Consider the following 27,979-nt stretch of genomic DNA (forward strand, 5'->3'; position numbering starts at 1 on the left):
ATGCTATGCTAAATAGATGCTATAATAGTCTATCCTGGTCGTTTTCAATACTCGCAATTCCAACTCCTGTCCTGACTCACTACAGTGATTTTGACGAAACAAGATGGTTTTATACTGCCAAAGGCATGGTAGCTCGTACCAAGGGGTGTGGTGAGCTGGAAACTGCTTACGTCACCTGCCACCGCTTACGTCACTTGCCACTGCAACATCCAATAGGAAAAATCAAATGCAGTAGCCACCATTCAACCTGAAGAGGTCAGCACTCACACGTTTTTACACCATATATTGTAGAATTAAAACACTTTATGCTCAAATGTCAAAAAAGTTACTCGAATCAATGAACAGCACTAATAAAATCCCATTTTTATAGATCATTAATTTAAAAAAAGTTGGTATAGGGTTTAGTTAATCTTTAATCAGTGTCACATAACATTTTAACATTACCTCAGGAAAGCCATTTTAAAGGGGGGGTGAAATGCTCATTTTCACTCATCTCCTGTTAATCTTGAGTACCTATAGAGTAGTACTGCATCCTTCATATCTCCAAAAAGTGTTTAGTTTTATTATATTTATAAGAGAAAAATAGTCTGTGCCGATTTTTTTTCGGAAAAACACGAGCCACTGGAGGCGTGACGTGTGGGCGGAGCTAAAGAATCACGACCGCGAGTAGGCTTTTGCGTTGAGAGCGTTAGGAAGTTGTGACATTACCGTGAGGAAAAAAAAAAAAAACATCATCCTAAACAAACCATAGTTAACAGTCAGATTCAGCCGTTTATTTATGATTCAGAATCAGATCCCGAGGCTGAAACTGAACGAGAGCAGCAGCAGCAATGACTCGCTCCGTGTGGGGCTCAAACCAGGGTCTCCGGCATGGGAGGCGGATGCTCTAACAAGGAGGCAGAGACATTTTAAAGGGGGGGTGAAATGCTCGTTTTCAATATCTTGTTTTCAATATCTCAATATCCTGTTAATCTTGAGTACCTATAGAGTAGTACTGCATCCTTCATAACTCCAAAAAGTCTTTAGTTTTATTATATTCATAAGAGAAAGATAGTCTGTACTGATTTTTCCCGGAAAAACACGACCGGCTGGAGGCGTGACTTGTGGGCGGAGCTAAAGAATCACGAGCGCCAGTAGGCTTTTGCATTGAGAGCTGGAAGCTGTGACATTACCGTGAGGACAAAACCAACCAAAACAAACCATGGCTAACAGTCAGATTCAGCGTATATTTATGATCCAGAATCAGATCCAGAGGCTGAAATTTAACAAGAGCAGCATCAGCAACGATGTCTCTATGTGGTATGTACTGAAACTGTATATATTTGCTTAGCGGTTTTGGAAAATGACTAAGTTCCACTTTGTCGTCTTTTTTTTTTTAAGCTGTACATGTGGAAAGTGCAGTTTGATGACAACATCGCATGTTGTTTACTTGATGTGCTTACGCGCAGATAGCTAAGTTAACAACACAGAGATATTTGAAGCAGTTTTACTCACCGCCTGCGGTTCCAACACACGATCGTGACCCTTTTTCGTTGGGACTGCATTATCCTTAAGAAATAAACGATGTGCAAATCCGGCGTCAAACTGGGCCTTGTTTGTAAAACAAGCATCTTCGAAATGCAGGTGAACAAACACAAACACTTGCACAACTCCGTTGATGCTCTGTAAAAATAAACTCCATCCACTGGTCCCTTAATGCTGTTTCTCTTTTGGTAATCTGTGCAGGGTTGTCTTGCCCTGGCAACCAAAAACACACTCCTTTTGTGACATTTCGCGACGCTCTCGCTCTGATCAGTGAATGTCTGTGCTCTCAGTGCTCTGCTCTACAGGAGCGTGTTCTCTTCCGGCAGAAGTGTCCTTAGGACCCATATAAGGAAATCCCCCCCCCCCCCCCAAAGTCATTTTAGCTTGTTTGTTAGTAAGAAAATATATAGAGGAGCATTTCACTAAATATATGCACAATAAATCATTATTTCGGTATATTTTTATTTAGTCTGGTACTGATGTTTCGTTTACTGTCTGAAACAAATCTGTAATGAAAACAAGATTGTATGACAGCCACAGTATAAATAATTATATATTTAACAACGAATTGGAGAAGACACATAATTATATCATCATTTAAATATTTTTATGCAGCTCAGTTTTTGAGGGTTCATATAAATAAATAGCAAATGAATTTGTACTGTTTTGATCATGTTTAATATTAAAGTAATATAGGGTTCCCTGCGTAGTTTACATATATGTTTTAGTTGTAAGATATCCAAACGAACCAATATCAGTTAAGAATTTTATTAGATTTGTAAAAAACCCCGCCCTATTGACAGTAAATTTTATCGCTAAATGTTGATGTTTGCACGCGCATGCATCGGTCTGTATTTGTACACTCTGATGCCTGTTGTTCCCTATGAATTCTAGGCAGAAGATGCTGGAAATTCATGGAATTAAAAACTATTTGTCAGTGTCAGACAGCAGACATGCTTTGAGACCTGCACTGCCTGGCAGCCAATGAGAGTCCAGATAATTTTCCATCAGTGGCCGACCATGGAAGCATGCAGATGAAGACCTTTAAGTACAAACTTCTTATGTGAGTATTTGGACTTCCTCTTTTTAATCTCTCTCACTAATACCACTTCCTCCCATCAGAATCTATGTATTTTCTGTCTCTTTCTCTCCTCTTCTGTCTTGATCGCTACAGAGGCCAGATTAGCTCCTGTAGACTTTGATGCACCATAAGGTCAGCTCTGAGATCGATGTTACTAAAGAAAACAAGAAGAAGAAGAAAAAAAGAAGTGAAAAATCCCCCATGCACACAAACTCACTCTCCTGAACAATCAATGGCTTTTTATATACATCTGAGGGGGTCGTGATAGTGTCTAAAGCATCACAGCTTTCTCCAGCACTAATCTTTGATAGGTTATGACACATTTTCTCACTGTTCTCTGATCCTAGTCAATTAATTATATTCATCTGAGCAGCATCAGAGAGACTGTCTGCTGCTTTGACAAATGCAACATAAATTCAGCCATGCATTTTCTTTTTTACCTGAAAATAAAAATCAATTAGAAGTCATTCTACATACATATTTCAATTGTATGGGCATAATGAGATTGAGTGCATTTATGCAAATTAACTGATTTGAAATATTATGTAAAATTTGGATGGGGGAATACAAGGACTTAACCATCTTCTTTGTCATAGGCATATCTGTCTCTTGCTAGCATCATTAGTTCATCTTTGCCTTGTATGGAAGTAATAGAAGAATGTATAAATAATAATGATGAAGATTATTAACTTGTCCAACTTTTTATTATGAAAGGCAGAAAAGTAACTTTATTATAAATTGATGTAATATTAATCTATGGCTGCATCTAAAGAGTATATGGCTAATCAATTAATCTGATGGATTATTACTTTGAATAAATTAAAAATATATATATTTTAATAAAATCAATTAATTGTAATCCATAAAAAAAAGTTGTTCAACATATAGCTATAGTGACTGAATCTGTGTAGAGCAAGCAGTGAATGCATTATGCAAAAAATAGTACAAACTAAAAATTCTAAACCAAAAAACAGCTGATTGGTTACATTTAAAAGCACTAAATTAAAAATACTACATGTTAACTCGTACAAGGAACAGATACATTCACTCATATGAAGATAACTGTGTTACATGCATACTCCATTCTGCTCTTATAAAAAGATTAATACTTCTTACACGTAGAATTTTAAGCATACATTTATCTTTTAACAAACAATGTTTTAGACAAATGTGTATTTTATCCAGAATTATTGTGCTTCATCTGTGTGGAACACATGCACTGGTTGACATTATACCCTGAGGAAAATTTGTCTCAAATTCATTAAAGGGCATCCTAACTGTTAAATCCTATGGAATGGCAAGCTACTTGAAAACTACAATATATATATATATATATATATATATATATATATATATATATATATATATATATATATATATATATATATATATATATATATAATGTGTGATAAGAAGACTAGTAGTCAGGGGTCTTTGGACCATTCTGAGACCCTTTTTGTAGCCCCGGGGGACTACAGAGACTCTTGCAGCTAAGGCCATTAGCAATTAGCATGGATATCTCATGAGGGAAAAGGTTCAGAAATGACCCTCAGAGTCAGAGGGGCTCGAGTGCTTTTTCTTGTTTCTCCTCCTGTGTGGCCGAGAGGGAGTAAAGCGATCCCAAACACACACACTGACACGAGCACACACTCCCCAGGCCCCTTCACATATGCTCTTTGGCATGAAGAACTGTGCTGGGAGTCCCTGTTTCATTAGTGTAATTAACTGTGAAAGAGAGACTGGGGAGAAAAAGAGAGGGCGAGAGAAGATGGGACTTTGAGATAGATGCTATGACTTCACATGGTTTGTAGTATGATACTATTTTCTTTTGAGATAAAAATAACAAAAGGATGCCATTATAAAATAGTGCACAAAAACAATAACAAACGTTTAAAATGAAAATTTAAAACTAAAAGATTAAATGTAAAATCAGTATTGTTACAAAGTTCGGTAAGAATTTATATTTTATATTTATATTTATAGAAATATTTATATTTTCTTTTGCTCACCATGGCCTTATTTATTTGATCAAAAGTAAAATATATTAATATATATATATATATATATATATATATATATATATATATATATATATATATGTATGTATGTATGTATGTATGTATATATATATATATATATATATATATATATATATATATTAATATATTTTAAAATGTAATTTCTTTCTGTAATGGTAAAGCCTCTCCTCCAGGCTTCAGTGTCACATGATTCTTTAGAAATCATTCCAAAATGCTGATTTTGATTTTTTTTTAAGAAACATTTCTTATTACTATCAATGTTGAAAACAGTTGTGCTGCTTAATATCTATATGGAAACATTGATGCATTTGTTACAGTATACTTTCAAAAATAGAAAGTTCTAAAAAAAATAAAAGATGAGCAACCACTAACCTTTCAGACCTTAGGCTGATGATACACTTTCTGAGCAATGTTGCCATCAACGGGCAATCAGGTGAGACACAGGGCCCACAACCAATCTAAAGTATCACTCTGGCATCCAAAAATCGTGGTGAAAACAAGCAATTCCTTCTTTCTTTTTATTGCAAATTTTCCTTCTGTTTTATTGTAACCTCTCTTCTCTAACAGCCAATGGTGAAAATTACATTGTATTGCACCCTCTCAGCAATCCCACCCCCGCCCAACACACACACACACACACACTCTCCCTCGGCCTCTCACAGCTCTCATTCAGTCAACAGACTGTAAAGAATAAATAATAAAAAAGTATTGATTATTTTGATGACTTCACAATTCAATTAGGTATTAATTTTGCCCTCCACTGGACCTATCAGGCAGCTCAAAGGGGTAAGAAGGGATGGGAGGAGGGATGGATGGATGGATGTTATGCCTTAAATGAATGCAGCGTTAGAAGCTCCCTCGTTCAGTGCTGTTCTGAGATAGAGGGGTGCACTGATACAAATGTGAGTCACTTGTGCATAAGTGCACTGAGAAAAACTCCGGGGAAATTGATCACAAGAGACATTGTTGCAAAGCATATGAGTATTGACCAAGCGGGCTGCACCGCGAATGGCAGCTTAAACAATTTCTATTGATTAACATTTTCATAGATTCTCATGTGTCATATCAAACTTTCATACACTCCATCTGATAAGCACATTAACAGAGGCCCCACTGGCTGCCATTCATCGACCACCCCAAGGAGGAAGAGAAGCGGGGCAGAATTAAGTGGGTCAGAAATCCTGTGAAGGGGCTTGATCCAATTGGATCACTTGGCCCCCATTTCAGACTCATGGGCAGAAATTACTCTCTTAATAAGAGAGCATAAAAAGAGAAAAGGAGCTTTTTTGTCCTCCGTATGTCTACACATTTGTTTGCGTGTCTCGCCATCAGAAGGGGTGGGGGAGGTACTTCTGAAGCACATGAGAGAGAGAGAGTAGAGGTGACATCTCGAGCAAGTCTCCAGAGGCAACCCCAGGCTCGCACCAGCAGTGCTCACTTGATGTATCTGCGTTACGCACACTGGTTTTGGGGCTTTGTGACAAGCATGCACTGACTGATCTCACCAGCACTCTGGCATGCTCTAACTGCTCGTGGATTTTAGCAAAGTTCCATTTTTGGAGCATACAAATTCTGATATTTTTCTCTTTAATCTGGAAGCACCCTACTGGTAAGTTTCTTGTTGTATAACTTTTGCATGTGTCTATTTATTCAATATATATGTATATATATATATATATATATATATATATATATATATATATATATATATATATATACTATTTAACTGAATTAAATAATGAACTGCCTTTTTGCATTATTGACACACTATTTTCCTATTTAATGCTGTTCAGTTGCTTTGTCACAATCTGTATTGTTAAAAGTGCTATATAAATAAAGTTTACTTGACTTAATAAGTTAACTTTATCGTACTTAAATAATATGAAAGTGTTAGTAATATATTTTTTTTGAAAAACTCTATATTAAATACTTTAAATAAACGCTTTAACTAAAACGATCATTGCTGGTCATTCTTCTGATTCTGTCTCTTATTTTTTAATTTAAAGCAATTTATTTTAAGCATTAATTCTTATAGAAAGAAACATATGCACTTCACTGAGAATGTAATGGCCCACTTCATTCAACTTTAATTAGCATATTCTCTCAATATTAACACTGAATGTCCTCATCTAATCAGATATGATGACCCAAAGAGCAGTTTCATGATTGTTTTAGATCAAGTATTAATACATATATATATATATATATATATATATATATATATATATATATATATATATATATATATATATATATATATATATATATATATATATATATATATGCATTAATACATATAAATGTGTCACATTGTTCAAGCAAAAATAATTGTTTCGTTTAAATCAACAAAAGTTTTTGCATTTAACAGTAATTGTAAATGTGGCACATTTATATGTAACTTAAGTGTTCTATTTTAATGCTGATGGCTCTTGGTGATACTCATAAAAATGAGTCACTTGACAAGTGGAGCATTTTTAACCAAACTCTTTTCAAATTTCTGCCATCCACGAGGGCTCTTCAGCCATCAGAAAATAGAGAGACAGAGAGAGAGAGAGAGCAAACGCTACCATAGAGAGTGTTAGAAGAGGTGGTGAGTTTCAGAAAGCAGAGAGAGAGATAGCAAGCGAGCAAATGAGTGTGCATGTGTGTGCATGAGACCCACAAAGAGTGAACCAGTGCGCACCAAAGCTAACATCACTTATTTTGCCTCCCCCCCACCCCGTTGTCCTCCCGACCTGGTCCTTCCTCCGCTCGCCTCCAGGATCCGATGATCACAGGGCAGCTGAGCAAACCGCTGCTCCCACTGCGTGCCGATATGGACGCCTGCGAGCTACGGGATGACGACAGAGCTGCCAGCCCGGACAGCGAGCTCAACGAGGAACCCTTGCTGCTGTCAGCTGACACAGACTCGGAGGAGAAGATGTATGGTGAGTCCAGCCTTCATTGTCCTCATTATTGTGCATGACATCCGGGGTCATGCACGGGGGAACCTAACACCGGAGAGCATGAGTTTGTTTGTTTGCTTGTTTTTGCAAGATGCTGTGGTAAAAAAAGTGCTGGATCAGAGCAGGAAAATATGTGGTTCACGTGTAGGTGGATCTGGGATTTTGAAGTTGGAGATTGAAGGTATTTGTGCCTCTTACTCTTACTTTAAATGCTGAGTGACCTCAAATTTTGTCCCTATGAATGCAGTATTTACATATATATTCCTGGGTTTCTATAGAGTTTAACAGTCTGAAAAGTTCTTCTCCAAGTTTACTCTGTGCATTTCAAAATCTGAGTAAAATCTGTTAAATTTCAATTGTGGAAAGCTTGTGGAGGAAGTGTCCTTTTCCTGTGACACTGGTGGGGTGCAGTCATGCGGTATGTGGGGACCAGTTTTTTTTTGTGTTCATAAAGCAGAAAAATGTGACAGAATCTGGGGCAAATAGGCAACAAGAGACATATAATGTACACACACACACACACACACTCGCGCACACACACTCATCTGTCATACAGGTTGACATTTCTTCACATTTGAGATCTCCTCGGCTTAGGCTGAAGATAAAATGAGAGAAAGTGAAGAGGCCTGAGGGAGAGGAATGTGATTGTTGTGGCTCCACGGCCTCATGAGGAATTCAGATCTAAGCAGACTGAATTGTACATTCTTGATGAGGAGCAACATATACCCTGAATCTCTTTAAAAGACTCTTGATGTTGTAAAACAACACAGTCAATATTATTATCATTATCATTATTATCATTATTTATTTGTATTATTCTTTATTTTTCATTCAGATTTATTCTTCCTCTTCTTCTTCTTCTTCTTAAATACTTTTTTTTCAAATTACGTTGTTTAAGTTGTCCTATGCATTTATTAATATGTGTGTGTATGTGTGTAATTTTATATTGATGTTGATTATTATAATATTATACTAATGTTGAATATTATGATTATACTATATTCTAATTATATCATTAATATTCCAGAATGCTAGATGAAGTTTAATTGAAAAATTATTGTGATCATTAAACTGGCTCTTTAAGTATGCTTTATCTTTTCTGAGTACTGAGCATACTGTATCGAATTTTGGCATATTTGATAAGTGCTGGCACAAAATATATTTACAAATCTTAAAATGCTGGATTTAATTAACATCCTAAAATAGCGTTCTTGCATGTTGTGTTAAAATCTTATGTTCCTTGCAGTCAGAATGATTGCTCTGACCTTGTTTATCAGGAAGAAAGCCTAGAAATCCTTAAACTGCTCAGCAGTGATATAGTGTGTGAAAAGACAAGTTTCAGACCATTTGGATTCAGCATGCATTGATAGACTATTTGCTGTGGTTGTCAAATCTGCAATATTAATGATATACTTTAAGATTTGTGAAACTTTGCCGCTGGCTTCTTTCAGACAGAATTTTATTTTTCAATTTGAATAGAAGTCAGAAACACATAAACCATGTGTCAGAAACAGCCTGCAATTTTCTCAGCTCAGATTCCTGCTACTGAGTTTATAGACTCCAAACTTAAATGTATTTTTCACCTGCATTTTATTTCCTATAGTAACACACACTGCATAAGATTTTTATAACTTTTTGTTTTTTTAGCATGTCCTTTTCTGCTCTATAATCTTCTACCTTATAAAAGAAACCCCATTTTTCTGTCGTTCTTTTATTTTATGTGAATAATACTGAATTCAGAACAGTTTCTTCTTATTGAAGTATCGTCTTTTTATGACAGAACATAGAAACACAAGTGCCAACATGCACACAACACAACAAAATTACATTAGTAAAAGACAGCCATCATGTTCTCAGAGATGCAGTACAATATTTCAAATAAATGTTAAAGAGTGCATGCATAAAAAGGAGTGAAGAATAACTTATTTATTGAAAATCAAGCCTAATAAAGTGACCTTCTCTCTTAAATGCTTTAGAAGTGTTTGCACTCAGCTTTGAATGTGTTCTGCTGTTATATGCAATTCATCAAATTCATATTTCTGAAGCTTATTATGTTTCACTAGATACGGAATGAAGCCAGACAGTCAGGCTTGATTCTGTGCTTCAGGTTTGATATTCAGTAGCTGTGACTGCATCTTCCTCTTGTCTGTGTTCATAGTTTGACTGATCCCCGTAGGGAGCTTTTCTATCGCTCTCTATGTTAGAACTAACAGCATTACATTAATGCTAAAAGATTTCGATCCCCTGCCATTTACCTAATCATAATACACTTATAATGCTATCAGAGGGCTTTTTATAACTACATTAAAATCCAAACAATTCATTTTTTAGAAATGCATGAAATATTACATGCTTTCATTCACCGCATTATACAATATTACCATTGTGTATGATAATACAGAAGTATACAATTTTCCAATTCATTACATTGTTGTATTAAACACAAGTCTAAATGATTAAAATATATTTCTTCAAGGTCATGATGAATTATGAAGCATTATTGCTGAATTCATATTGTTTTTTCATTCTAAAATAACCTTGCTTTGGATTAACTGACTCAGGTACTCCATCCTCACTACAGTCCGGTTTGAGATATCACTGAAGCTATGTTACATTAGACATTAAAAGAACAGAATAAAGAGTATTGCTTGGTGTTTTGAGATGAATTATACATCAAACATCAGCTACCCTCCTTATGTGCAGCAAACACACATAACAAGAGTGCATGTGTGTGTTTGTGAGGAGCGCATAGTTAAGAACTCTGTTGACTGAATTTTTTGGAGAGACTGGATTTGGGAGCGAGACTGCGGTGTTGGCTGTCACCACGGTGATGGTGTGTCACGTCTTTTTGCTGATTTGATTTTGGGAGTCGGGTGGGGGGGGGGGGTGTTGGCAAGGGGGCCGTTTGTGTCTGATCCCCGTCCGAACCTCTCTGTCAGGCCCTGATCAGTCTTGTGGTTCCCGCTGTCAGCCTGATGAATTTTTTAGAATATCCCAAGGCAAGAAAAGCCCAGTTACTGTTTCATAATGCCAATGTTACAATTTTCTTTAATAAGCATCAAACCTGCTTTTGTTTGCTTGTTGCTTTTTCTCTTTACGCTTAGCTTTACAGCTCATTGTCTATCCATCAATCTGTTCTCTTTGTAAAATCGCACTTTTTTGCACGCTTATACAATCACAAATGCACGCACACACATTTAGGATGTAGGCACATTCTTTTTCAGACCTTTTTTTATCGAATCAATACATTTCAAATTTTTAAGCATGTGGGCAGACTTTATTTAACATTGTTTAAAAGCAAGATTGGTTTTTATTTTAAAGCCTACCAAATGGAGCATCCCTGCTCTTTTCTTGCCCTGCGAGAGGTACAGCAGGTATGGGCCGTGGGCAGTGCCAGGGGGCTGCTCAGAGCAAAGGGGGCATGACTGAATCTGTCCTTGGGCATAGGTGCCCATCAGAGAAATGTCTGAAAGGTCATTGATCTTTGGCTACAGAAAGAATTGAGAATGAAATATGTGAAATAACAGGAGAAAGAAGTGCAGATTATGATATTTTGTATTTTTATTTTTATTTTAACTTTGTTGTAGGCTACTTATTAAATTTTTCTTGTTAAACTTCGCCATCAAATACATATGTATGTGACTGTGTGTGTGAGTGCATATTTGTTAGAGGTGTAGCTTTTAAAAAATATTTTTATTATAAATAATGAAAGCAGACACAACTGAAATAATTAAAATCATATAAATACATTAAAATATTACATTATTTAAATTAATTAGAATAAAATAATTATTTGTCAAATATGTAACTCTCTCTCTCTCTCTCTCTCTCTCTCTCTCTCTATATATATATATAATAAACAATATTTGAAATAATTACAACCATTAAAAATACATTAAAATAAATCAGTTAATTAGAATCAATCTGAACCATATTGTGTGTTTTAAGTTAAAAATGCAGTAAACTTGATGCATTTACAGTACTTGGTCCATTTAGTTTAAACTTAAAGTGCATTTACATGATCTGCATCATTTATATTAAAAGATACACACATGAACACACACACACACACACACACACATATATATATATATATATATATATATATATATATATATATATATATATATATATATATATTAGGTTGGCAAGTTAACGTTTAATTATCGCATTAATGCATTAATTGATTAACACTGATAATTATTTTATTGCCCACTAACGCAGTTTTTTTATATTATGAAAGTCCGTTGCTCACTGGCTGTGAATACACATACAGACAAATCATGGGTCACGTGAGGGGATGTTCCCGATCAAATTATTCTGTCCACTGTTATTTTTTACAGAAAAGAATGCAACAAGCTTGTAATAACGACTTCATAAATGGGAAATAGGAAGTTTTCTGACAGCAAAGAAGCACTCTTGCTCAGCACAGTGGAATGCATTGTTTGTTAACTTTGTGGTTTATTATTCTGAGTCGTATGCGACGCAGTAACAAATGGCCCTCTCACAATATACTGCTTTACAGATCTATCACTTTTGCCACTCTGAAATATTCACACAATCATGCTTCATGTATCAGAAGATCTGTGCTCCGGCGATGTTTAGTGCTCACAGTCACTTATCTACATATAACTGAACTGTGGTCTTGCACACCTCTTCCAACCAAGCCAGGGACTGCTAAACGGAGCGATCACACTAGGCAAACCAACCAGGCTATGGGGTTTAAGATTGTCGAGTTTGTGCACACCCTAATTATTTTCCGGCATTCCGCACACACGAGTCTCTTCCCGCCCTTCAAGAGTTTTCCTAAGCCACACTCTGCTGCGATGGGTCCCGCGATCGTGCTGGTCTCTAATAGGAAGATGCCCGTTATAATGTTACATGTAAAAAGTGCACAAGTCAGTGAGAATTTATTGAAGCATCGAAAATACATTTTGGTCCAAAAATAACAAAAATTAAGACTTTATTCCCAATAACAAACAGAATACGTCAGCAGCGTCACAATGCTGAATAAAGTCGCAATTTAAATTATATTTTTGATGCTTCAGTTAATTCTACCTGACCCTCTGATGTCACATGGACTACTTTGATGATGTTTTTATTACCCTTCTGGACATGGTTGCCATACACACAGTTTCAATGGAGGGACAGGAAGCTCTCGGACTAAATCTAAAATATCTTAAACTATGTTCCGATGATGAACGAAGGTCTCATGGGTTTGGAACGGCATGAGGGTGAGTTATTAATGACATAATTGTAATATTTGGGTGAACTAACCCTTTAAGCTAACTGAGACTTGTTTTAGCACTTGCATATCATTGCTCATTTGTTGATTTTATTTAGTTCCATTGTCCTTATTTGTAAGTCCCTTTGGAAAAAAATTGTGTCTGCTAAATGACTAAATGTAAATGTATATTCTAAATGCTTACAATCTCAATTTAAAGCTTCATATTAAACATTCAAGAGGGAGTGTTTATACTGAAGTGATTTCTTTTTACGACCAGGCATTGTTTGATTAAATCATCTTTTGCTGCCCTCAAAGGAGGTTCTGTTCGTTTAAATGTCACAGAAGTGCAATACATATGTCTACCGACTCGATTGATTCTCGACAAATTGATCCGCGGCATTGAGTGAGCTTTTGCATTCCCTGTTTGAAAAGATCTGACCAAGAGGATGGGGACATTAAAAGACTTCTTTTCATCTCTTTCTTAGGCTGATTTTCAACACCTACTGAGTGTAGGTGATGACAAAACGTTGCCTAAATGTTTTTCATCAGAAAATCACTTGTGCATGTATGGACAAATGTGTAGTCTAATTTCCACACAAACGCAAAAGACCGGCCTTGACATTTGCTTTCAAAAGTTGAAGGGGATGTGGAGGGGGGCGTGGGGGTGGAGGGAGTATTAAGGGCCGCAGAGAGAGAAAATGAAAAATATGATGGACCTCTCTTTGTACGCGGACAGAACATTCTGTGGGTTCTGTCAGTCTTTAGGGAAAGATGTTAACTCTTTGTCGAAGCTCCCAAAGAAAACATGGCCAGAGTTTGTTGCGAGGACAATGGAGAGTGGGAAATATATAGATCGACCTTTTTTTTTTTTTTTTTTATGTGGTGGATTAGATTTAAACTGAATGCCACTGAATTTCCTTGGAAGTAAGCCTTATTGTTTACTTTTGAAAGGTGCTGATGAAAGAAAAGTGCTTTAGAAATATTTTCAAAATCTAAAATATATATTTATGCATATCTTGTTTTACATTGAAACATACTCACACAAACAATGTACTTAAAAATGTGTTTATATATATATATATATATATATATATATATATATATATATATATATATATATATATATATATATATAATTTTATTCAAAAAAGCACTTAAAAACATTGACTGATTCATCAGCTGTGCTCTGGTTGGGTTTATGATAAAAGAGGCTGATTAATTCTCAGCCACCTGTTTATACTGTCTGCTTTAAACCTTTTTTTTGTGTCATTCGGAACAAGATTATGACAAAATTTAAGGCTGTCAACTTCAGAGTAACATCTTTCTCCTTCATCTTCCTCTCACTCTCAACTCCCAGTGTTTTTCATCCTCCCCCACCTTTTAAAAAGCTCATTTCGCCAGGTTTCACTCCAGCTATCACATGCAAACATCCCCGACAACCCCGTCCCTATTTATTGTCAGGTATATTAGCTGCAAAAGCAGTGGTTAGGAGGCCAAACTGCTGTTTTTTTTTTCACTCTTACTCACAGAATAGGTGATGGGTTGTGTGTGTGTATGTACAGTGGCTGTCTACTCTTTTCTTAGAGACCCGCCTCCTCTCCAGCATCCCAAGACAAGATAATAAGGCACTCGGAGGCACAATCCGGCATTATATTCAGCCACCAAAGCCTCGTCTCTTGTCAGTTTGCATTTTATTCGGGCCCAGGATGTGACGCTTCTATCATCAGCCTGTCAGGAGGAGAGGACCAGAGAGAGACAGGGCCACTCATTTCATACACTTAACGTCCACGCCAAATGGCCAGCACTTATACCGATTCCGCCGGAATGGAGGACACGTTCCAGCCCAGGGGTCACCTTCAGCCGAGAGAACGGGGGGAAAAAATTTCATGAAATGATAAAAGAAATGTGTATTGATTTGTGTAATTGACGTGGAGTTTGAGAGGAAAATGTATCTGTTGTAGACAAGAGAAGAGGGAGAAGGTTTCAATGCAATGCTCTTTAAGAGGAGAACATACCATTCCAGTGGAACATGCAAATTTTTGAGTCAGAAAATTTTATTTTGAGCTAAGAAGATGTGTTTTGACAATCAACTGTCATTCTAAGTAATGCAGAGCATCTAAATCCTTCATTTTTATAGTGCTTTATACAACACAGTTTTTCGATGCAGCTTCACAGTAATAAACAGGAAAATAATAGAATCAGTTATGTGAACTTCAAATGTGAAACAAATCAGAATTCGGTGTTTAGTGTCATAATTTAACAGTTCAGTGTCAATAGAATTAAAAAATAGTTCAGTTCAATAACTGTGTAAAGTTAATCTATTATGAACCAAGTGAAATTCAGCTATAAGCAGCTCTACAGAAGGCATGTTTCACCTCAAGTCAGTTCAACATTGATTCAATTCAGTTTAGTAACAGTGTAGATGCTGCAAAATTAATCAGTTATGAAACAAATCTGATTCAGCACTAAAGCAGATCTAAAGAAGACAATAGTTTTTTAATGGCTAGCCACAAGCAAAACACATTAGTTGCTTGTTCTGGTCCTTTTCGACCTCGTTTGTGCACATATGCACACGCACATTAGCCTGTTATACTCCCTCAAAGGCCCTCCAAATAAGAAAAACACACACACTTTATATTTGTGTAATCAGCTTAGCTGAAAAGAGGGAGGAGGGGGTTCGGTGCTAATGCAAAAGGGCCTTGATGTGCCTCACTCAGGTTAAGTAATAAAGTGACACAGACACAGTCTTTTAAATGAGGCTGGCCCTCTTTAAATAGAGCGCACTAGCCCCGAGTGCCTCTCCTCAGGAGTTAGATCTCATTATAGGGCAGGCTCAGGCCTTTAGTTGGGTGCTTTGAGCTGGGATCTGCCCCCATCTCCCTAATGCATGCCTACCAAGCATGTGTAATCCACTCGCTAATGCGTCTGTACCGCCAGCGGCTGCAGATAAGATGCTATTCAAGCAGTGAATGGGGGCTGCAGGGGTTGGGCAGGAGCAGTCCAGGGTCCACTTTTGTTTTAGAAATATGCTGCGGGTAGGGTCAGAGAGGACAGTGGAAATTAATTGGCGCTCCCATCTTAAGTTTGGAATGGATGGAAGAAGACATTTTCAGCTCAATAGTACAGAGCTGTTTTTGAAGATATTTTGCGTTGTTCCACAATAATTCACTGATTGAAGTGAATGTTTCTTGTGTCGTTCTCAAAGATCATCTCCAAACTCCCTTGCAGTGTCTTATGTTAACAGTTTCTGAGCCTAGTTAAGTGAATATTTTGGACCTTGTTCATATTTCACATATGTGACCCTGGGCCACAAAACCAGATTTAAGTTGCTGTTTAAGTTATGATTGAAGTAGCAATAGCTAAAAATACATTGTATGGGTCAAATTTTTTATTTTATGGCAAATATCATTAGAATATTAAGTAAAAAGCATGTTCCATGAAGATATTTTGTAAATTTCCTACTGTAAATATATATATATAAATATTTTTGATTAGTAATATGCATTGCTAAGAACTTCATTTGGATAACTTTAAAGGTGATTTACCTCAATATTTTTATTTTTATTTTTTGGCACCCTCAGATTCCAGAATTGTCAGTTATTGTGCCTCCTTTGGTCATCCAGCTTCATCAGCAGTAATAAGGATTTATTTTACCCCATTTTTTTGTCCAGTTAAACTAATAGTATATATATATATATATATATATATATATATATATATATATATATATATATAATTTTTTTTATTTTTTTTTATTTTTTGCCAATATTTTCAATACTTGTTCAGTAAGACAAGGTTGTTGCTGGTGCTGTTCCACTGGCATCAAAACCAGTTTTGAATCTTACTCCATGTAGCTTTCCTTTCAAATGTTTGGGGTCTGTAAGTCATTTATGCTCATCAAGGCTGTATCTATAAAAAAATGCTGTAAAATGTTTATATTATTATTTAACTATTTAAAAATACTTTCTAAAAATGTCATTTATTCCTGTGATGCAAAGCTGAACTTTCAGCATCATTACTACAGTCTTCAATATCACATGAACCTTCAGAAATTGTTTTAATATGTTGATTTTGAGCTCAAAAATAATTTCTTGTTATTATCATTGTTGAAAACACCTATGCTACTTAATATTAAAAAAAAAAATTAATATTTAAAATTTAATATAATAATATATATAAGTTGTAGCATACATGACTTCACTGTCACTTTTGATCAATTTAATTTGCTTTTAATTAGCATCCTTTCTGAATGCATGCAAGAATTTCTTAAAAAAAGAAAATAAAAATATCTTACTGACCCTAATTTTAACAGTAAAGCTTGCATATTTCCCATCATTTATTGACAAAAAAACAGGAAGAAGTTACTCAAAGAAAAGAACACTTCTTTTATTATTCTGAATGTAAAACGAATGCAGTATTTGCAAACAGTTTCCTGCTCTCCATTGAGGTATGGATGAATGTTGCTTCACAAACATTCCCGAAACAAATTCTCCACCACTCTGCATGTTGCTTCCATAGCATGGGATAATTGAAGCCGTCAACTAATCATACGTGTAGAGACGGTGGTCATCACTGGATGAAAAATGACAATCTTGTGTTTGTCTGGTGAGATACAAGGCGCAGTGCATAGCTGGTAACTAGAGTCTGGATGTCCTTCACAGACCCTTTATTATTTATGATGGAGTCTCTTTGAGCACTGACCAGTACTAATGCATAACCCCCTGTTCTTCTGCCTTATACCGTCCCTTTGAAACCAAAGATTGAGGAGATGAGAGCCAGGAATGACGAAGGAATGCGCGTATATCAGGGGGTAGAAGAAAGCGAGTGTTTGCGTCCGGCAATCCACAGAAGTTATAATGTGATTTTTTTTTTAGGGCATCCTTCCTGTTATATTTAAAGATGTGGAACAGAAACAGCTTCAAAGCTCCAGACTTTCCCTGCAACCTTCATTTTGTGCTTAGACAGGTTGCAGGGTGACCTTGCGTATGGGGGAGTTGGAGAGATTCGCCACGCTCGTGCTCCGATTGCTTGTGTTTATGATGATGTCTCTTGATGCTGCCGAGTGACCTGGGAGAGAATGAGATGACTGCTTAAGATCAGATGAGGAACGAGATGAGAGACCCATGTGTAGATGCCGAAATAAACATGAGGGGAGGAAGTGTGAGACCGTAAAAGGCAATTGAAGTTTACGATATTGAGTTTTTTCATAATCTTGCTGAACGTAAAAACATTTTTTAGGTGTTCCATTCTGATTAAGAAATACGATGCCTTACTCTCTTCTGTTTTTAAAGGATTAGTTCACCAAAATTAAATAAAAATAATACGAATATAGTTTATTTTAAATATGCATTTTTTTATCTAAACCTGTATGATATGTCAAGATGCTTTAAGTCTGTCATATTTGTATGTAGACGCATGTGCAGTGAGGGACGTCTGAGTTACGTAGAGGGATGGATGGCCTTAGGGTCAGTGGGCGATGTGCTGGCCATGACATGTGGGCATCTGGCGTGTTGCTAACACCATCCACAGAGCTCTTGCTGTCACCCCACAGGCTCCTCTAAACCCTGCTTGTATTTCTACACATTATAAACACTGACAGAAATGACATGTTTACATAAGTTACATGGACAACTAATATTGAACTGTCTTAAGTAATATGAGGATACAGACATTTTGAGGTTGCAAGCAAATTACAAATTTTTTAAAGGAACAGTGTGGAATAATATATTCGGACTTTAATGCAAATAATAATCTTTTTATTGATTTTTTTTTATATTTCATATATTTATATTTTAGAAAACGAAATATGAACAAAATATGCACATTTGTTCTTGTTGTGGTCTTTTTGCTACTGCTTTGCTAGTTCGCAACCTGTGACTCATGCTGTAAGAATACAGTCTACAATTGAGAGTGCAAGATGAGCTTTTACTTCCAAGTACAAAGACTTTTACAGCTTTACAGCGTGAAGGATTCTACTCTGCCAAGTTAAACATAATGGGCCCTATCTTGCACCCAGCGCAATTGACTTTGTACACCGACGCATGTGTCATTCCTATTTTGCACCCGCGCAAAGCGCGCTTTTCCCTCCACAGAAGCACGTCGCTAAACTAGTGAATGAACTTGCGCTCCCTGGGCGGTTCAGCGCAAAAAAGGAGGCGTGTTCCGGCGCAAACAATCCCTGGTGCTATTTTCCTGTTCCATTAAACAATTGCGCCACTGACCAGAAAAAACCTAGTCTAAAGTCAGTGGCGCGTTGCGCGTTGTTCATTATGCTATTTTAGGGGCGCATGCTTGACCATAATGTCTAGCGTGCACAACGCGCATACACTTTGCTCATGTAATCTACACAGATGCAACAGTTATTTTTGCAAATCATAAATTGTTACACTAAAAAAATATTAACACTTGAGATGACGGAAATCATTGTGGTGTGCCACGAAGATGTGAAAAAATAGGCATAAATCTAGCTTACAAATTATTCAGGCTAATTGTAGTAATTAAGGATCAGACATGTTTGAGGTCATATATGTATATAAGGACATCTGACAAATTGGTTTGTCCGTCAGGAACCAGGAAAAAAAATCGATGAAACAATTGTGGCTATTTCCTCCCACGCTTGTTTAACCGACGCAATTTTGGGTGGGTTTCTCCCATCCCCATACAACACAACTTCTCTGTCTTTCACTGCTCTTACAAGAACATCAGTCTCCTCGGCTGTGAACCGCTCCTGGCGTGCGCCTGGTAAATACGCCATAATAATAGCAATCCATAATGGCACTTGCGCACCTGCTTTTAAAGGGAATGTTGGATGACCCTCTGATTGGTTTATTTCACGTTACGCCCAAACCACACCTATGAATAATGAAGCTACTTCAGACCAACCCATTTTAGATTTGCGCCGGGCGCAAGAGCCATTTATCCCGCCGGGAAAATAGCAACAGCGCCGAGACCCGCCCACAAACTTACTTGCGCATCGCGCTTTGACACTTGCGTTTCAGATCGTTAAAATAGGGCCCAATGAGAAATAAATATGTCCCTCATTTTCTTGTCCTGATTGTGAGCAGATAGCTGTTAATATCCTTATTCACAAAAAGTCAGAAAGCGCAGGCCACATGAGAGCCAAATAGAACACGTATAGAAAAAGAGAACGGGATGCACTCATATCGACGCCTCAAAAAAAACTGCAAAATAAGGAGAGACCTTTCGCCGAAGACGGACAATGTTGGAGGTCAGTAGGCTGAATCCTATTTGCCACAAATATGCTTAAGGTAATTTAGGAAGAGCTCGGCTTCAGTGGAAAGCATGGCGACCCTTGCATTTTTCTGCCTTCACTCTAAAAGGGTTTGATTTTCTTCAGGCAGAGTTGGCCTCAGATCCTGGCTTTGCAGATGGGCCTAAAAGGATGAGGAGTTATGTGGATGGATCTTTGTCTCTTTCAACCCTGCGGTAATCGAGTTGACATTGCCTGAGGATGAGAGGGAGGAAAGGCTTCTTCAACAGATGTGGCCGCTTTGGGTGTTAATGTTCAGAACACACAAAATCAACACCATGTCCTTCTTTTTTTCAGGTCTTTCCTTTGCCTTTTTTATCCTTCCTTTCTCACAGATGGGTTCTGTGAGTTTCTCTCACTCTTTTAATAGAATAAATGCCCTTTCCTCTGCCCCTTTCTCTCCTTTTGTCTTCACTTTGGTTTCTCCCCCATTCTAGAGTTCTCAGCTACATCGATCCATCCCAGTGTTTGTATTTTTTAGCTTTTATTTTATATTTTACATAAATAATGTCTCTCTGCTGCTGGGAATCAGAAGCTTGCTCCTATTGAGTTTTTGGTAAAAGACCACCTTCCTGTTTCATTAAGAGTTCAACATCTTTTTAGAGTCTTTCTGTCCACAGGGAGGTTTAGAATAAGAAGCAGTGTACTTTAACATGTCATACAGATTAATGCTACTTTAGATGAACCCATTTACTGCTAGTTATTTACACTGGATAAATGTGTATCTTGTAGAAATATATTCGGATTTCCCTGCATGTCCATCAGGAGGATATGAAAAATGCTCTCTCTCTCTCTCTCTCTCTCTCTCACACACACACACACACACACACACACACACACACACACACACATATAAATATATATACATATATGATTATGTATGTCAGTGTCATTTTTACATTATGAGATTTATTCTTCCCTGACATCCATAAAGTTTTTTTTTTTTTTTAGGGATACTTTGTAATTACAGTTCTGGTCAATACAGATAAGCTGATAATTATTGTCACAAAGTAGCTGATAACCGTTAATGGTTTATAATGGAATTCTACATAATATTTTCCAAATAAATTAAATACAAAATAAAATGCTTAAATTATTTAAAATGCTACAAGACAAGTGAATTTACTCACTGCAACACTAGAATGTACACAGTATAAAAAAAGTCTTTAATAATTAAGTAATTAAGTACCAATATTTTTTTGCATTCCTATTTTTTGTAAACTATACATGGATTCCACTCACTCAATAAGGTTAAATCATGCAGGCTGCTCCTGTTTGAAATAATTATTTTTTACATAATAGTTAATTACATTTTGTGTGTGTGTGTGTGTGTGTGTGTGTGTGTGTGTGTGTGTGTGTGTGTGTGTGTGCAGTATTCAGTGTTTTTCCACACAGTATGCAGTAAGCATTCGACTGGTATTCCATTCCAGACATCACTGTCTGTTTCCCTGGTTTCAGCCGCCACATTAACAAAATCCGTAACACCACAATTTGAACGCAATTGGTTGATTATTGACAGGTTTTAGGACTGTGTTAAATGTGACCTGTCAGTCACGTGGTGAGGGTTTTAAACTTTAAACTCTCTGTAGCACCAATACAATCTATTGTCTTCAATGGGCTTTAACTTTGATTGATCCTGTTGTCAACAATACATCAGCGGTACTTAAAAATGAAAGTGTGTTATGTGCCCGAAGCAAAATTATGAATCAAATAATACACTCTGTGCCAGAACAGTTAAATGTTTTTCAAAGAGGTCACTGTATCAGGCTTAATGATTTTTATTCACAGTGGCTTCAATCTTAGTCATAATTTAGATCAGAATGGGAAAAATCAATACACCACTAAACATGTCTTTCATTTGGATTGGTTAGATCAACAGATGATGCAGATAATATCATGCACTCTATTTTGTTATAAGTCAACACATTTATGGCCTGTTTCAGTTCATTGTGCCTTTTATATGGCACAAAATCAAATGGCACACTTACCGAGTGCTTTGTAATTCAAATTGGATTAACTTCATGATAGTGAATGAGATGATAAATAGATGAAAGCTCACAAAGCGGACACACACGTGCAGGGTTGTTCAAGATCAGGTTTGGGGGTCTGTCGATTCTGAATAGCCTGAAATAGCATCACTCAAGTTATGACATAATGTATTTCCTTTTGAAAGTATTAAAACCTCTCTTTTATGGAAGGAAAAATGTATTATAAATGTCTGCGGGGGTGAATGCTAACCTCTAAATGAGCTCTCGACAATGACTGTTTAATTTAGCAATCTGTGAGCAATTCTGCACTAATTTTGCAGACGCTATCCTTGGCAGAGGGGGGACACTCGGCATTGAATTTAGAACATTGTAGACCCACTGCACTGGGCTGATCAATCTCAATACATATTTACCACTCAAGTATTCAAAGGAACAGAAGTTGTTTAATTGATTCATATGTTTGTATGGTATATTTATAATAACTCATATTTACGCCATTGTTTAAAAGTTTGGGGTCAGTCAGACTTTTTTCACTGAATAGATGTTTTATTATTATTATTATTCAGCAAGGATGCATTATTCAAAAGTGACAGTAAAGGCCTTTTTATTTTGCATATTTCGAAAACGTGGTATTCTTTTAAACTTTCTGTTCATCAAAGAATATTTATATTCATCTCTGTTTCCACAAAAATGTTAAACAGCACAGTTTTCAACTGTTTTCAACATTGATAATAATAAGAAGAAATTATATCTGAGCACCAAATCAGCATATTAGAATGATTTCTGAAGAATTATGTGAAACCAAAGACTGGACTTTGAACTATCAAATAATCAAATAATAATAATAATAATAATAATAATAATAATAATAATAATAATAATAATAATAATAATAATAATAATAAAAAATCAACATGTGTTTTCAACATTGATAGCAATAAGTAACGTTTCTCGAGCAGTAAATTAGCATATTATAATAATTTCTGAAGGGTCATGTGACTCTGAAGACTGGAGTAATGACTGTAAAAAAATTAGCTTTGCCATCACAGGAATACATTATGTTTCAAAATGTATTACAATAGAAAACAGTTATTTTAAATCATAATACTATTAAGCAATATTACTGCTTTTGCTGTTTTTTTTTTTAATCAAATAAATGCTGATAAATTCAAATAAATGTTGCTGTTTATTTTAATGTAATTCAATAATTGGCTCCTCATATTTTTAGGTATGGATGTACAGTTACATTAACATTACTTTTTTGTGTATTCATTTAGCAGACACTTTCACCCAAATGCCTACCAAGGTTGATTTACAGACTGTGTTAAATAACTAAGAGTTAAGACACTCCTAATCACCCGTCTTTTATAAAATATACAAGCTGCACATAACATCTCATAAGACCTTTCAGAGGTCTCTGTCTGAGCCCTGTGTTGAAGAAGTTTTTATAAGAAAAAAAAAAAAAAGCGGTTGAACTCTGACCTCTTGGTGTCTTAGCCACTTCATCAGAGCTGGCACATACAGACTCAGTAGGTGAGGTTCTCTCTCTCTTGCTATCAGTCTGGGTCTCTGTTGTGTTTAACCTACTGTAGATAGGGCCACACTGAGGAGATTACAAATGAGACGCTGTCTGACCAGCGCAGAGAAACATGGCCTGTTAGCGCCCGCCGCATGCTGTGTGGGAGGATAGACGAATGTTTCGAAATATTCTCAATTATCAATACCTTTATAAATTAGTGAGCGAGGCTGAGTATCCATGATGGACCTCGGCAGTTTGATAAGTGGTTTCTTTGGGATGCCGTGTACTGTAAGTCTGTCAGCCTTGAGAAGCAAGTTTATCGAAACACCCTCAGGCTTTAAACCCAAGCAATAACTAGTACTAGCAGTTCGGCTGCTAGTACATGGCATTTAGTTTGGTTAAGGAGAACAATCTATCCCAGGTAAAATTATCCTTGGCTAGAGTGTGCATCAGTACTTTAGACATACAATATTTTGAGCTCTCGAAGGGTAATCCACTTAAAGCGCTGGCTGTTTTAATAAACAGGTCATGAGAACAATGGGATTGGGTAATGGGAGTGAATCGCTGTTGATAATCCCCAGACGCCCCGTCCGTCACTCCTCCTTCTGCTTTTTAATTTTGTTGCATGGAGGGGAAAAAAAACCCCACAGTGAAACCCCCTTGAGATGAGGGGCCTGTACATTAATTCATTATTGATCCCCCTTTTTCACTACCCATTCAACTAAAATGTGTTAACTTTACTATTATTTGCAAAGGGATCAAGCGTTCCCTACTCAACCAATGAAAGACACGCTTTGCTGCTTTACTTATAGATGTGATATTTTATTCACAACTCGCCAAGTTAAACCAGAAGCATCAATGCGTAACAGAAGCATTATTTATATATGATATTGTCATGCGCTCTGTCAATGTGATGCTCCTCATCAATTATACAGCGTAGCAACGCCTTTGATTAGACGTGGGATCGGCTTTGTTTTTCAGTTTTGATATTGAGCTCGTGAACACTAATGTGGGCTGACATGGGAGATTTTCCTCTGATGTTTGTCATTTGCCAAACTTCGAGACAAGCGCGTCGTCGCAGCATCATTAGTGCTGTCGCTCATCTGGAACATCAAAAGGAGACAAAAGAGCCCTGTGATAATATGCGATCATCCCACAATTACAAAAAAACTGGTGATAATACAAAACATCTTGTTTTTGTCACCGTTTTGCTTAATTAATCGCTGATTTGACGCTCATGATGCTGAACAGACAATGAAATACATCCAAAACTAAGTTTGATTATTGTGTGTGTATTCAAATAAACAGGGCTTGGGTTTAAAGTTTTTTTTTATTATTATTTTTATTTATTGAGTAAGGACACATTAAAGAAGACAGTAAAGAAATGATTAGTTTTTAAAAAATTGATTTAAAATAGATGCTGTTCATCAAAGAATCCTGCAAATAATTATCTGTTTTCTAAATGAATGATAATAAGACTTGTTTGTTGAGCACCAAATCAGAATATTAGAATGATTTCTGAAGGACCATGTGACACTGAAGACTGAGTAATGGCTGTTCTGTCATCGCAGAAATAAATTACCTTTTAAAATGTATGAAAATACAGTCATTTTCAGTTGTAATAATATTTCACATAGGCTTTTCATGCCGTTTTCCTTAAAACGCCAAACTTTTAAAAGGCAGTGTATGCATAGCATGATTTCTTTTTTTTTTAAATGCATTTAGTTAAATAAATTTTATTTTAAAATAACTTAATTATTAATATAGCTATTATAATATAATTAAATTGTCTTAATTTTATTTGTATTTAAATGATTATTGATTTAAGAAGCTTAACATTAAAGCAATAATTCTCAATCTCACTCATAATCCAACAAAACAACATGCTGTTTTTGAACTACTATTACAAGTCTTAGAACTACAAGTCTAAACTACATCATTTCATATTTGAGATATAACACATCTATTACTGACTTTACTTCTCTGGAACAATTTTCCTCTCGAGCAAGATTTATGTTTGTGCAGGCTTTCGGAGGAAACCAGAACAAACTAATCATAAGCTTGTGGTGTTTAAAAGCACCACCGCTAACCAAACAATGGCGGGTTTAGGCGTTCCTCAGGTGAGCGGTCACCAGCAGATATTCTTCATAAGTGTGCTGGGGAGCTTGATTACAGACTTTTATTAGGTTTGGAAGATTAGGGCCAAGGAGACAGGTCTTTACCCTCCAGTGATCTCTGGAATAATGAGGATATGTTCCCATGGTGATTCTCAGAGAAGCCTCTGTCATTTTGAGGAACCATTTAAAGTCAGTTGCTTTGTTTTTTCTTTGGCCATCACTACCTTCCTACTCAGTACCTGTTAAAAATGTAGTAATGAAACAAGTTACAGTAAGCTAGGTTTGTGAGCATGTTTTAATCTACCCAGTGTTTTGTGATGCAGTTGAAAGAAGGAAAGAAAGAGGGAAAGAGTTCTACATATTAGTAGAAAAATCAGTAGGTTGGATTTGAATAGAATCTGCCTGTGACCATGAACTAAAGGTAGTACGCCACAAAAATAGATAATTAGATATAGTAGACATGCCTTTCAAAGCAGCATTAACCAGCTGAGACCTTTCCTGATCTTTTTAAATAGATGTTAATGGAATGAGCTATATGAGTTAATTATAGACGATGAAAGATTTGAATTATACTATATTCAAGTCAGTGTGTTGACCTTTCAACTCTATGATGCCTGCATAATGCCAGCTCTTTAATATCCCTGAAAGAAGATCAACCAGCAAGATTGTATGAGTATGAGCTATTGTATGTAAATAAATAAATAAAAACATCAAATACAGTCTTTATTAAAAAAAGTGAAGTAAAATATATATATATATATATATATATATATATATATATATATATATATATATATATATATATATATATATATATATGTGTGTGTGTGTGTGTGTGTGTGTGTGTGTGTGTGTGTGTGTGTGTGTGTGTGTGTGTGTGGTGAACAGACAGCCAAGAGCACACAAAATGCAAAATGGCAAAGTGGACCACTAAAAAAAAAAAACACCTTCTGCCCCATTAAACTGTATTATAGGTCTAGAAAACACACAATTTATAAATTATAAAAAAAATACTCTTGTAGAGCTATATTTATTTTAGACATTCAGTTTTAAATAAATAGCTTAACACTTTTTTTTTTCTGAAGCCACTGTAAAAATGTATAGTGTCAATTGCTCCTAGATTTTATTTTTAATTTAAAATTAATGTTAGAAGTGCAGACACGATGCATATATAGGCACTGTTAGTGAATGAGACCCAATATTCTATGTATTTATTAAGCTCTGAGGACCTCACCATAACATTCTGTCTATCGTTCGAAGGTTTGGGATCATTTGGAGTTTCTTATGCTCACCAAGACTGCATTTATTTGATCAAAAATACTGTAAAAACAGTAATAGTGTGAAGTATAACTAATATAATAATGAATATGTATTCAATATATTAGCATATTTGTGCAATTATTTCTTTTTTCTTTTTTAATACATTATAAAAACTTTATCCTAATTTTATTTTTTTCCTAATGCTGAATTTTCTGCAGCATTATTTGGTGTTCAACAAACATTTCTGATTACCAGTGTTTAAAACAGTTATTCTGCCTAATATTTGTTGGAAACTGTGCTACTGTATATACATACATATTGTCATGAGTCTGCCACTTTGTAGAAGCGAGGAAAGAGGAGAATGTGGAATAAACTTAAAACAAACAGTCTTTAATAATCAAAACAAAGGTGTACACAGGGCAGTCAGGAATCTTACGTACAACATAACGACATTCAGTACCAGAAAAAGAAACTTAGAAATTGACTGACAATAAATACACAGGACTGGACAAGGGGAGGACTAGGAATATCAATAATCATAAAATAACATGGGAAACACCTGGGACTGGACAGCTGGGACTATAGAACATAATCAGGACAGGGACAGGAAGGGAAACAAATAAGGGCATAGTAGCACATGGGGAGCAAAACACATAGAACATGTGACATTACTCCGCCCTCCCGAAAGTCAACAATTTGCCTGCTTCCTTTACAAGGTCAAGGTTGTTGATTTGCGCTTACTATTTAAACTGAGAAAGGATCTGACACTCTTTATAAATTTTCTAGATTTCCTTTTCACACATGGCTTTTCTAGTTCAGTGTGTGCGCAAGTCAGGTGTGTAGTATTTGTGCTGAAGCACAGTATCTCATGTCAGCCCTGTGTGCATGTTTGTATGTGTCTTCAAATGTGTACATGTAGACAGATCAGCGGAGAACTCTGGCATGTAAATTGATGTGTGGTTTGAGTCGCTGAATTAAGGAGATGCTGTGATGTGTGTTTAACAGAGAA

General features: G+C 36.1%; 1 protein-coding gene across 1 annotated transcript in view; it reads left to right on the forward strand.

Annotated features, from left to right (window-relative positions):
* The first annotated feature begins 7,411 nt into the window (after positions 1-7,411).
* The window catches only part of LOC127946113 (POU domain, class 6, transcription factor 2-like), an 89,519-nt gene continuing 68,951 nt past the window's right edge, over positions 7,412-27,979 (forward strand). Inside the window, exons 1-2 of the mRNA XM_052542415.1 lie at positions 7,412-7,571; positions 7,681-7,770. Of these exons, the coding sequence (XP_052398375.1) occupies positions 7,412-7,571; positions 7,681-7,770 (250 nt within the window). The remainder of the gene's footprint in view (positions 7,572-7,680; positions 7,771-27,979) is intronic.

The sequence above is a fragment of the Carassius gibelio genome, chromosome A24, assembly GCF_023724105.1.
Source record: "Carassius gibelio isolate Cgi1373 ecotype wild population from Czech Republic chromosome A24, carGib1.2-hapl.c, whole genome shotgun sequence".
Classification (NCBI taxonomy): domain Eukaryota; kingdom Metazoa; phylum Chordata; class Actinopteri; order Cypriniformes; family Cyprinidae; genus Carassius; species Carassius gibelio.